The sequence below is a fragment of the Dipodomys spectabilis genome, unplaced genomic scaffold (genome assembly GCF_019054845.1).
Source record: "Dipodomys spectabilis isolate Male_0828 unplaced genomic scaffold, ASM1905484v1 ptg000024l, whole genome shotgun sequence".
NCBI classification, from domain to species: domain Eukaryota; kingdom Metazoa; phylum Chordata; class Mammalia; order Rodentia; family Heteromyidae; genus Dipodomys; species Dipodomys spectabilis.
Genome location: NW_024870701.1, coordinates 13,305,397 through 13,317,500, shown reverse-complemented (window position 1 = coordinate 13,317,500; position 12,104 = coordinate 13,305,397). Strand labels below are relative to the sequence as shown.

Sequence of the window (12,104 nt, the reverse complement as noted above, 5' to 3'; positions counted from 1 at the left end):
AGCATTTCCAAACAGATACTTAGGAAATTAAATAATAGGAGATCAGTTAACTCATCAAACACTTCTGTAGCATCCTTAACAGAATGTAACTGAGCAGCAAAGATCTAGGCAGATGGAGAGAAGTATCCCAGGCTATCTGCCAGCAAATTCTCTGGTTGAGCATGTTCTGAATGTTGGTAAGCATGTATTGTATTTTAGAGCCTACCAAAAGGAGAATTTCCTTAGAAATTAGGATCCAATTAAAATAGAGCTGAATGTTTAGTAAACTTGCTCTTAAATATTGAATAACAGCTGCAACCATGTAGCTTGTGCTTGTAATCCTAGCTACTCAGGAGGCTGACATCTGAGTACCACAGTTTGAAGCCAGCCTGAGCAAGAAAGTCCACAAAACTCTTGTCTCCAATTAACCACAAAAAAGCCAGAAGTTGAGGTGGGGGTGGGCTCAAGTGGTAGAATGCTAGCCTTGAGCAAAAACTAACTAAATATATAAATAAACAAGCAAGCACATGGACAGTGCCCAGATCCTGAGTCCAATTAAGCTCCAGGACCAGCACCACAGGCAGACAGACAGACAGACAGACAGACAGACACACACACACACACACACACACATGTGCACATGCGCGTGTACTCGTGTGTGTGTGTGTGTGTGTGTGTGTGTGTGTGTGTGTGTGTGTGTGTAGAGATAGATGGATGGACAGATTCAATAAGATACTAGGATTCGAGACAACTTTAACCTTCACTCAGCTTCATCATCCCATTACTAATTTGAGATAGTGAGATAATATTTCTGACTGCTACGCCTCCTATGAAACCTAATAAGAAGATTAAAGTGTAAGTGTGTATGCATGTATGGGTGCTGCAGGCATGCATGTATGTATATTTGTGGACATATCATGAATCTCCCCAATCAATATAACAAAGACACAAGCACTTTAAGGATGCTAATATCTGACTTGAGAGACCAGTCATGCTGCAGTTGTTGGCTGCAGGAATGGAACTATGGATTATAAATCAGGATTTCCCCAGTGGAAAAGCTGCAAACATGAGAAGGAAAGGGAGAACAAATAGAAGAAATCTAGTGTAGTACACATAAAAGGGAAATTATTTTTCATTGTTAAAGTTATCATATATACATTTATGGAAGAAGCTGAAGGTAACCACTAAACATAGCAGGTAGGAAGCATAATTCTGAGAGGAATTACCTCTCTGTTCTGAATAGTACAGTCTGAACAGTAAGAGTTTGCTGTAGATGATGACATGATAATTACAACAGAGAGTATTAATTGAACATTAATAACTGGAAGAAAACAAAAATGGGGGGTGGATGGCATTTTTTAAGCTCTAATTTTTCTGCGTCATAGGAATAAACACTATCTCAGCCTGAGTCTGTCTGGAGCCTTCTTTTATGGAGCTTCCACAATGCTGTTCATTTATTTATTGTCTTCTGTATCCACTTCTACTCTGTGTAGATCCACAACAAAACCAGAATGAATCTCCCTCGAATCTAAGTCATTAATTGACGGAGACTTCTCTCTACCACTACCTTTAACTGTGTTTCAGTTACTGAAATGATCTCTGATGCTAATTTGCTTCTGCACAAATCTGTGCTAGAAAAAACTTTACAGAAACATACTTTCTTGCTCTGTTTTCCACAATGGCAGAGTGGATTATGGACCATATTCTGGCATTTTAGTAAAGAGATAACAATTTTTAAAACTCTGAGAAATCATAGTTTCTGTTACAGTATTAGATAACCCTTGTTATTTTATGTCCACTCTGAGGGAATTAAACTTAAGATAACTAAAGTAAGTCTTACATGATAGCTTTCATAAACTATATAATTTAGAGAATTCATAGACTATGATTACAACTCTATATGTGGATTTCAAATACAAATACATTGTAGTAAGAAAATCTATTTTAAAATAAAATTAGATGGAAAATGTAGGCAGGAACTAAGTGGACCAAGTAGTGGATTCAAATACAACATACATCTATAAAATCTTATATGCCTTTATAAAGTCTTGTATGGCTTTATATGACCACAAGTTAGATTTAATAGTCAAGAAAAACTGGCAAGAGCCACAATAGCTTTATTTCATTCTAATTTAGTAACCCTGGACATGATATACAGAGGAATGTGCAACATTTTATTTTATTAAACACTCAGATTTAATTAAGTTCCCTTTTCAACACTGTCTTTCCAGTATTAGGAGGAAGAAGAAGAAATTAAGCATTCATTGCATGAAAGAAGGAGTATACATTGTAGGTCAATATTTTACTAGCAATAACATCCTGTGAATTTCTCCTTGGAATTCCTTAGCAGAGTTAACTGCTTGTCTCACTGCAGATATTTGTCACCTAATTGTGATCATAACCAAGAGCATAAGTGTATAAAGAAAGGAATGAGATAATTCACAGTACATGTGTGCATTTATTTTCTAGAGTCATGAATTCCTAATTTCATCCACATGAAAACTACGTACAGGGAAGATATGGGTAAAAAGGAGGGAACAGGTGAGATAATGAGAAGAGAATGAAAAATGAAGAAAACATATTGTTTTCATTGTTAAGACTAATTTTGTCTCTGATTCTTCATCGAAGTCATAAAGTAGTTTCTCTGTGAGTATGCATTATTTCATACACCTCTTTAAAACAATTTTATTTTGGCTTTCTGAATTAAACTACCATTCAAATATTAGTTTAATTTCTGAATTTATTAAATCATATAAAGCAAGCATAGTTTTTAAGAAAATAGTTTCTTTTTTTTTTTTTTGCCAGTCTCAGGGCCTGAACTCTGGGCCTGGGCGCTTTCCCTCAGCTCTTCAGCTCAAGGCTAGTGCTCTACCACTTGATCCACTTCCAGCTTTTTCTGCTTATGTGGTATTGAGGAATCCAACCCAGGGTCTCATGCATGCAAGGCAAGCACTCTACCACTGAGCCACCTTCCCAGCCCAAGAAAATAGTTTCTGATCCAGAAACATGTACTTCATTTTAACAAGGCACTCACAAGTCCACCTTTGAATTCCAAAATAATTCTACTGTGTTGCTTTCACACAACTAGTCTATAAATGTACCAATTTAGTTCTAACACATCAAGCATAAATTTGAGTTTGAAACTCTCACTTGGCTGAATTTTCAGGTGTCCATATTGTTCTATGATAAAAGGTCACATTCGGGCCATTGTAGATATACTTGTGTTACATCTTGAAACCTTTCACCATTTCCTTCTGTTCAGGCTCAATGTTCATGTTTGGATTATATTTATTTACCCATTAACACATGAATTATGCCACAGCAGCCTAGAGAGCACTGTTAGTAGTAACAGCCTGGATATTTGCTACATGAATTTTACTCCAGGGCTGCACATCTTATCCAACCAACACAGCTTTGAACTTGGCTTTGAATTGAGCTTTAGAATCAGTGTGGGGCTGTGCTGAAACTCAAAAAAAATGGAGCAGAGTAGCATAATCATTAGCAATTCCAGTAGGCTTCATTGACTGAGACTGCCATTTCATAAAGGACACATGCATGTATGAGAAAAGAGAATGACTTTCCAGCCAGCTTGATCAGCTGATAGACCCTGGTGGCTTCCTACATGGGATCACATGTAGATCGATCTCATGTCATCCAGGTTATATCAACATTCCTGGAGAGCCTACTGGAGGAAAAAACATCATAAATTTGATTATCAGAACTGGAAAAATTATCATAATGAAAGAAGGTGATGAAAAAAATTACACTGAGTGTACAAGCACAAACCAAGTTTGTCTTAGCCCGGAAAAACTAGAATTCATGGATCTCTACAGTGCACTGCCTTTCTTCAAGAGGTTCACATTTAAGGTAAGAAGCCTAATAAACGTTTCATTGCATAAACTATTAAACCATGAGAAATTTGAAATCAAGTATATATTGGGAAGTAGAATGGGTCTGTGTGACTAATTATATTTGGGGGAAAGTTTAAGTTACTATAATTAAATGAAGATAGAACCTGGGAGGTAAATGAGGTGAAAGTAAGTGGTGTTCATACACGTTCCACTCAGAACAGTATTAACTGTTTCTGGCCACTAGGGGACACTTAGTACTTTGCACGTTGCTTATATCATTGTACACATATACTAAGAAAATAGGATGCTAATAGCATAAAGGTCCTATGCTGTTTTGTGCCTACGTAGCACATGGCTCTAATTAATGATATGATATTGTCTTGTTGCTTTGAGTGGGTTAGTTCTATCTTTTCTAACTCAAGGATTCATTAGATGTGTGAAAGCTAATACATTTTGCAGAACAGAGATACAGGCACAATAAGAATATAATCTATATTATTTATTCATATTTATTCACTCACTCATTTACATAGCATCCCTTTCTGAGAACTTCTCTGGCCCAGCCTTAAAGGTTGAACCTCAGATAATAACTCCAGCCAGAGGGATAACAACAATTAAACTAAAAATTATTGTATACACCCTAGGTGCCAAGACCTAGGCATTTTACATATGCATCTGTGGGTGCTCGCGCACGCGTGCGTGTGTGTGTGTGTGTGTGTGTGTGTGTGTGTGTGTGTGTGTGTGTGTGTGTGTTCTTTCCTTTGTCCTACAAAAGCTAGGAAGGAAAGCGAGTGCTCACCTGGATCTTGTCCATGACATCCACAGACCCTAATTTTCAAATAGGAACTTGCAACTGGGAGAAAAAGAAGGAAGGGGTAAAAATGTTCGATAAGAAATGTCCTTAATGCTTTACTATGTAATTGTAATGGCTCTGTACATCACCATTATAATAAATTTTTTAAAGGCACTCTCCATTCCTCCCACAGAAATTCTCACACTGACCTGTTTTTGGATTTGCTGTGGCATCAGGACAGAAAATTGCCACCTATTGTCCACCTCCTGAGCTACCTTACCTGCAGCATCACTTCCAAAGCGGGGAATTACAGTTGTGCTATGGTTTGGATATGGAATGTTGCCCAAAGGCCCATTTGTTAAAAGCTTTGTCCCCAGATTATAACATTATTGAGAGTTGGTAGAAACTTTTAAGAGGAGCCTATTCAATGTGTAGCCTATGAAACTAAGGAAATTAAGTGAAGTGGTGAGGTTGAGATGGAAGAGAGAGAATGATGAACTGGGTAATATCAATCAAGATGAATCATACTTATAAAATGACATGTTGAATAGTAACCCCTTTGTACAACTAAAGATAATGTAAAAAAATTTAAAGATAAAGAAAGAAATGGAGCCTAATGGGAGGTCTCTGGATCATTGAGGGTGTATCTTCCAGGATTTGTGGCACATCTGGACTCTCTCATTGTCTCTTTCACTTCCTACCATATTTTTGTCATATTCCATAATAGATAGGAAGATAAAGAGAGATGACATGGATGGATATTTTTGTCATATTCCATAATAGATAGGAAGATAAAGAGAGATGACATGGATGGATAGATAGATACTTAGATGATAGATACATAGATAGATGAGATAGCTAGATAACCAGAGATATCAAATGCTATTTAGAATTTGCCAAAATGTTGTTTAGAATTGTATTTGATTTGCTAAAATTCTGTGTTTATGAAGAACTATTGGTATGTAAACTTATTTTCTGGCAAAGTCAGTCATAATGTGGTCTCACACAAATCCTGGCCTCATAAAATGAGCTGATAAGTAATCCACTTTAGAAGCAAAGCACATACCCCCCCCCCCCCCACACACACACAAACATGAATGTTATGTACACACATACACACATTTGGGGAGAAAGACTGTGATTTTTTTAATTCAGTTTTCCATATTTTAAAGCTTATTTTATTTCCTTCAGTTATTTTATGTTCATCTCATGTAATACGCTCTTCAGAACCTCTAGACTTGTGCTCTTCATCTTTAAATGTGACCATTATTTGCAATTGGACTTAAAAGAATATATTCCCAGGAACAAATTATTATCACCACATTGAACATCAGCACTTTCATATCTTTTAGTATTTTTTAGTAACTTTGCCTAATGCAGGACAAAATTCCTTTAATACAAAATAAAGTATTTCTCTTACCATCACTTCATTAAAGAATTGTGTCACAACCAAAGCTCTAAAAAACCCCAAAGCAAAAGCTTTGTTCCTCCATTTCTGCTAAAAAGAGAGGGCTCTACAGGGCCCTTCTTCTTCTTCTTCTTTATTATTATTATTAAGGTTTCATTGTGAAAATACTGTAAAGAGAGGTTATATTTACATTCGCAAGGTAATAAGTACATTTCTTATCAAGCATCGTTGCCTCCTCCTTTGTTTCCCCTACCATCTCTGCCCTCCCATCTTCCCCCCTCCAGCCCCCCTCATCAAAGTTGTAAAGTTTGTTTTTTGACATAATGTCTTGTACATTGTTGCAATGGGTCCACCTGTATCCATTTTTAAACAATTTGTTTTTTCCCTTGCCCTTCCCAAATTATACCAACATCATATACAGTGAAAACAGGGGTTATGGCAGATCTAAGGGGTCAAACTTCTTATCTTTTTTCTAATGACTATAGAAAGAGCTAATGACTATTGAAAGTAACAAAGATAGTGCTTTTTAGGAATCCTTTCAGAAGGTCTTTATAAGTGACTAAAGAAGTCAAATTAATAGCCAAAGACCAGATCTAAGAATCATGAAAATATTGGATGGTTGGACAACTAACTACAAGTGATACCAATAGAACAACTTTTCTCTACTGCTTTTGAGCCTTTTGCCTTAAAATAAGACTTGTTACTTGTATTTTATTCCTACATGAATTTGGGGGGAAAGTTAAAAGGAAGAGAGAGAGATGCTATGCTATACTATGCTATGCTATGTTATGCTAGGATAAGATAGGATAGGAAAAGATAGGCTAGGATAGGACAGAATAGGATGCAAGCAACATTTTAGTGTCCCAAAAGGTGGACTCACACATGCCTTGCGATGACTGGAAGAACCTGACTCTTGTTGTAGACCTTTATCCCAATATGACATGGACAATTGAGATACAGAATTTATTGGTTAACTTAGTCTGAAGTATATTGAACCTTGATAGGAAATAAGCTCTAAAGAAATTTATCAGTATGATTTGTAAATAATAGATAATATGCAAGTGTTTTTTCCATAAGTTAGTAAACCTTAAGTAAATAATTACTTATGAAACTCAACCATAAAAAGCAAAAGAATTCAAATAATGCATTTAAATAGTCAATGGATGATTAGCAAGTGCACAGTTTTAGTGAGAACAGATACAAATGGCTAACAGGTTTAGGAAAGATGCTCAACATTGATCATCAGAACTAAAAACATAAGCAGACAATCTGCTCTGTTACTCAAAAAGCAAGAGACAACAAATGTCACTGAAGATGTGGAGGGAAGGGAATTTTTATACACTATTGGTGAGAATGTCAAACAATGGAGCCATTATGGAGAATAGCATAGAAATGCCTCAAAATGTTAAAAATAAAACCATCATAGGATCTAGAAATGTCACTTCTGGTATATATCCAAAAGCCATGAAATCAGCATCTCAAAGAGATACCTGTGCTTTCCTTATGTTCGTGGCAATAGTGTTCATGATAATCAAAGTATGAAATCAATTTCATTGTAAATCAACACGTGAATAAATTTATACTCTGTGAGACACTATCTCTATCTACCTGCTTATCTATTTATCAGTCTATCTATCCATCTATCTTGGAATATTATTCAACCAGAAGTGACTGGAAAGTAACTAGGCCCAGAAGAACAATCTGAGATTCCAGTTGTACATGGTTATTCTAAATAGACTATTTAGATATTCAAAGGTTTCTTATGTGGGTTTTCTAGCATCCATGTATATCAACATATTAATAGTTATGGCTCTCCCAAATAATGTATGACTTCCAATTTACCCCACCCACTTCAAAGCCTCAAACTAATTACCCCTAACGCTGGGATTACAGGTATGTACCACTATGCCCAGCATGCTCAAGACTAATTTTCAAAGTCAAAGTGAGAGATTTGAAACCCTTCCCTTAACAGCAACTAGGATTGGCAAGGATCGATAAAATGAACTTAAAGAAAATATGCAAAATAACAACAATGAAAAAAGGGTCTGATTTGGTAAACAGTTATTTTTAAACTCCAAGCTAAATAAAGCATCCTTAAAACATAAATTTCTTCACCCAATGCCAAAGTAAGAATTCCAGGCTATAAAAAGAACGTGAGCATCCAATGCGCTGGAATCCAGAAATGAGTAGTGTTCCTTCAGGCAAATTTACTCTACGATTTCATAGCAGCCAGGCGGTGGCCTCTAATCTCGCAGCTCATGCCTTTCCCCTTTTGCTCATGTTAGTCTAGTGATAAATGATGTAGAATTTCTCAGAGAGACAGAAAATTATGCCCAATATAAAAAGTGGTTGAAAAAGCTGATTACAGAGTCATTAGCCCCTGTGGGCTCATTTTATTGCTATAAAGCCATCATTCAAGTAGACATATATTTAGCTTCTGTGGCCTTCATTTGTGGTAAGCAAAATAACCTCAGACAAAAAAAAAGAAAAAGGAAAAGAAAGGGACCCCAAGTTCAAGCTTCTTATGTTTAGTGATGTGACAGCCAATTTACCAAATTAGAAAAGCCCAAAGCAGAAGCAGAGAGATGTCATCAGCTTGGGCTTCTTGTGTGCACTGCTTCCCCGGGCATCGCTGGGGATGGATTTAGTCCTGTATCACATGGTCTGTGGGAAACACTTAAAATCCAGTATGTGACCAGAGGACCACACCAAGGATGGTGGAGGAATTTACACAACGTGACATGTGACAAGTATTTGAAAGACCTGAACAGGACCTCGAAAACAGAGCCCCATAGGAAACATGAAGTCACTTTTTACTTAATTTTCAAGATGCCTATGGAAGATAGATGCATTTTTTTAGCTAAGTCAAATGATTTGTGGGCAAAACTTTCACTTCAAACATGTATTCGTTTCATTAAATGTGTTATATTGATAGCGATATGACTATGTTGAAAAAGTATATTGGGCATTGGAATAGGTTTTTAAGTTAAAGGAAAAATTATTTGCTAATGCTGAGATTTGTTTTTGTTATCTCTGTATCACTGGTAGGTTTGCTATTAGATACTGAGTGAAAAATAAAGGGAGAGCCATTTGATACCACCTCATGACTACAAGAATCATCTGGAAAGTGTGTGAACTTAGGGATTCCAGAAGGCCAGGCCTGGGAGCTCCTGCCTGTAATCCCAGCTACTCAGGAAGTAGATCCAGGTCATGAGAATCACAATTTGAGGGCAGACCAGGGAAAAGTTCCTAAGACCCTGTCTATTTCAACCAATAAAAATCTAGGCAAAATGACACATGTCTATCATCTCAGTTATGTGAGAAACATTAGTAAGAAGACTGTGGTCCAAGCATACCAGACATCAGTGCAAAGGCCTATTTGAAAACTAAAGCATAGCTCAAGTGATGAAGCACTTACTTAGCAAGTGAGAAACCCTCAGTTCAAACCCCAATACCACCCAAAACAAAAAGTTATAGGTTCTGATTCCATGTGTCTGGATGGAAGTCTGAGATTCTGCTAGGTGAATTACTTGGATGCTTCTGCTTGGCAGGCTACACTTGGATGAGAAAGACACCTAGATTATTCTTTTTATACCCCCAATCCCATGATGTAATGGGAGCTTAATCATTGATCTCTTTCTTGTCTTTCAGATAAGAAACAAACAAGAAGACATTTTTTTCATCATGTATCTGCCAGTAGATGGATTAGAACATGGAGTTGGCTTGAAGTTTGACTCTCAATTAAGCACATGATGCTACATTGCTCATCCTCTTAATATAAACCACTAATTTTGTGAAATGGATACAGCAGGACATGGCTTCTATTCAGAAGCATAGTTCCTAGCTCCTCTCCCACCTTCCTTCAGTCCTAATCACATACTGCTAATCACCCAGCTCTAAAGCCAGGCACCTCAGCACACATTCTTGTTTTTCTGTCAGTCGTGGGGCTTAAACTCTGGGCCTGGGTGCTGTCCCTCAGCTCTTCAGCTCAAGGCAAGTGCTCTACCACTTGAGCCACAGTGCCACTTCTGGTTTTCTAGTGGTTTATTGGAGATAAGAGTCTCACTGATGTTCTTACTCTGGCTGGTTTTGAACCACAATCCTCAAATCTCAGCCTCTTGAGTAGCTAGGATTACAGGTGTGAGCCATTAGCACCCAGCTAATGCACATTCTTGACCTTCTGTGCATTCAGCCCTTTCAAAGCCATTCCCTGCCACCATGTACATTATAGACTGAGTGGAGATTAGACATACTGAGGGCTAAAGATCAGTTTTCCATCTCAGAGGAATCAGAGAAACTTCAGAGACCCAGAAAAAAGTAAGAAGGCAGAGTTCATCCTATAAAATTCCAAATACTGTCTGTTTTAACTTCTTTAGGTTAAAAAAACAGAGGAGAATATTTATTGATAAATTCATGTTAGTAATAATTAGTTATGATCTTTGGGAAAACAGGAGATCTTCTTTAGATATAAATGAAGTGGATAGAGACTGCTGTGCTTTGAATCTTAGTGTCCCATGAAGGACCATCTTTCAGAAGCTTGCTTGCAAGGAAGGTATTACCTGACATTTGTGAAAACTTTAAAGGTGAGGCCTAGCCAGCAGCCTTTATGTTGCTGACAACATTCCTTCAAAGGGGATATGGAACTCTCTTCTTCTTCTACTTTTCCACTTCCTGGCTATGAAATAACAGATATTACTTTGCCACATGCAGAAGCATGTGGCAAAAGATCTAACCAGTCACAGACAGAAACTTCTAAAACTGTGAGCCATAAAGCAAATTTTTGTCTATACAAATGAGTAACTTAGAGTACTCTTGCCATATTCATAGAAAGCTAATATAGGGGCATAATCCATTTTACAGTAAAATGTCCAAATAATCAAAAAAATCCCTATGTATTCCTATACGGTTTGATCAATTTGACTATAATGTTAAACAGATTGAGTGAAAGACACTAGAGGCAAAAAAATAATAATCAAAAGAAAATAGACTAGCTTGAAAAATAATATCTAGTTCTTGACACAGTTGAAATAATGCCACTCAATTTTGTGCCATACATTGATATATAGCAACACAGAAAGATAACACTTTTGTCTTATATTTACATATGACCTCTCTGAATTTCATCTGAAGACATTTGTTAGCATCCATTCATTTTGACACATCAGACTTTCTTCTCAAAGGCAGGGACTATGTAATGTTCTTTTGAGTTCTTTTGAGTATCTGTTAGATACATAAGAAATGTTTGGGGGAGAGTTGTTGTTATTGAAGTGTTCAGAAAATATCTTAACAATATCTTAGCAAGAGATATTATTCTGGCTTCTCTTTTGGTGAGAAGTTATTTAGTTACAAAGTTGCAAAGAAGAAAAGGAAACTGCAAATGTGGTTCTTCCAGCCTGCCAGATGCCCACAGTGGAGATTTGGGACTAGTCAGCCTTCAAAATCACACCAAGCCCATTACTTAAAATAAATCAATCTCTTCTCTTCTCCTTTCTTCTCTCTTCCTCCTCTCTTCTCCTCTCTTCCCCACCCTTCTCTTCCCCCCCTCTCTGTCTTTCTCTCTCTCTCACACACACACACACACACTTACACATATCATGTTGGTCTTGTTTTGCTAGTAAATTCTGAAAAATGCACGTTTCTTTTTCTGTAACATTCGGAAGTTGGTCCCAATGCACATGGCTATACAATAACCACAGATCATTAAGAGAAACTCAATGAAATAGAGACATTAACATAAAAGTTGCCTGCTCCCAGTTTCCCAAGACTTTAGCACTGTGCAAATAACAAAGACAACTACAAAAAGTGGAGTTTTCTGTCTTTCTGACACAGAATTTCTCAAGAAAACCTCTATAGTACATGAGTTAAACTTTCCCATTATCTATCTGCTGGGACATGAACAATGTTCTATTGAAGTTTGTGAGAAATAATAGACTGAGAGAGAAAGGTAACTCAGTGAAGAACATTATGGGAAATGAAAACCTTGGAGCTCATAAAATAAAATGATGCAGGCTGGTGGTGTAGCTTAGTAGTAGAGCACTTGCCTAATAGGTGAAATCTGGGCTTAGTTCCCAGC

General features: G+C 36.9%; 1 protein-coding gene across 1 annotated transcript in view; it reads left to right on the top strand.

The window, feature by feature from the left end:
- The window catches only part of Ccdc178 (coiled-coil domain containing 178), a 265,422-nt gene extending 255,638 nt beyond the window's left edge, over window positions 1-9,784 (top strand). Inside the window, exon 19 of the mRNA XM_042675000.1 lies at window positions 9,683-9,784. Coding sequence (XP_042530934.1) covers window positions 9,683-9,784 — 102 coding nt within the window. The remainder of the gene's footprint in view (window positions 1-9,682) is intronic.
- The last annotated feature ends 2,320 nt before the right edge of the window (window positions 9,785-12,104 follow it).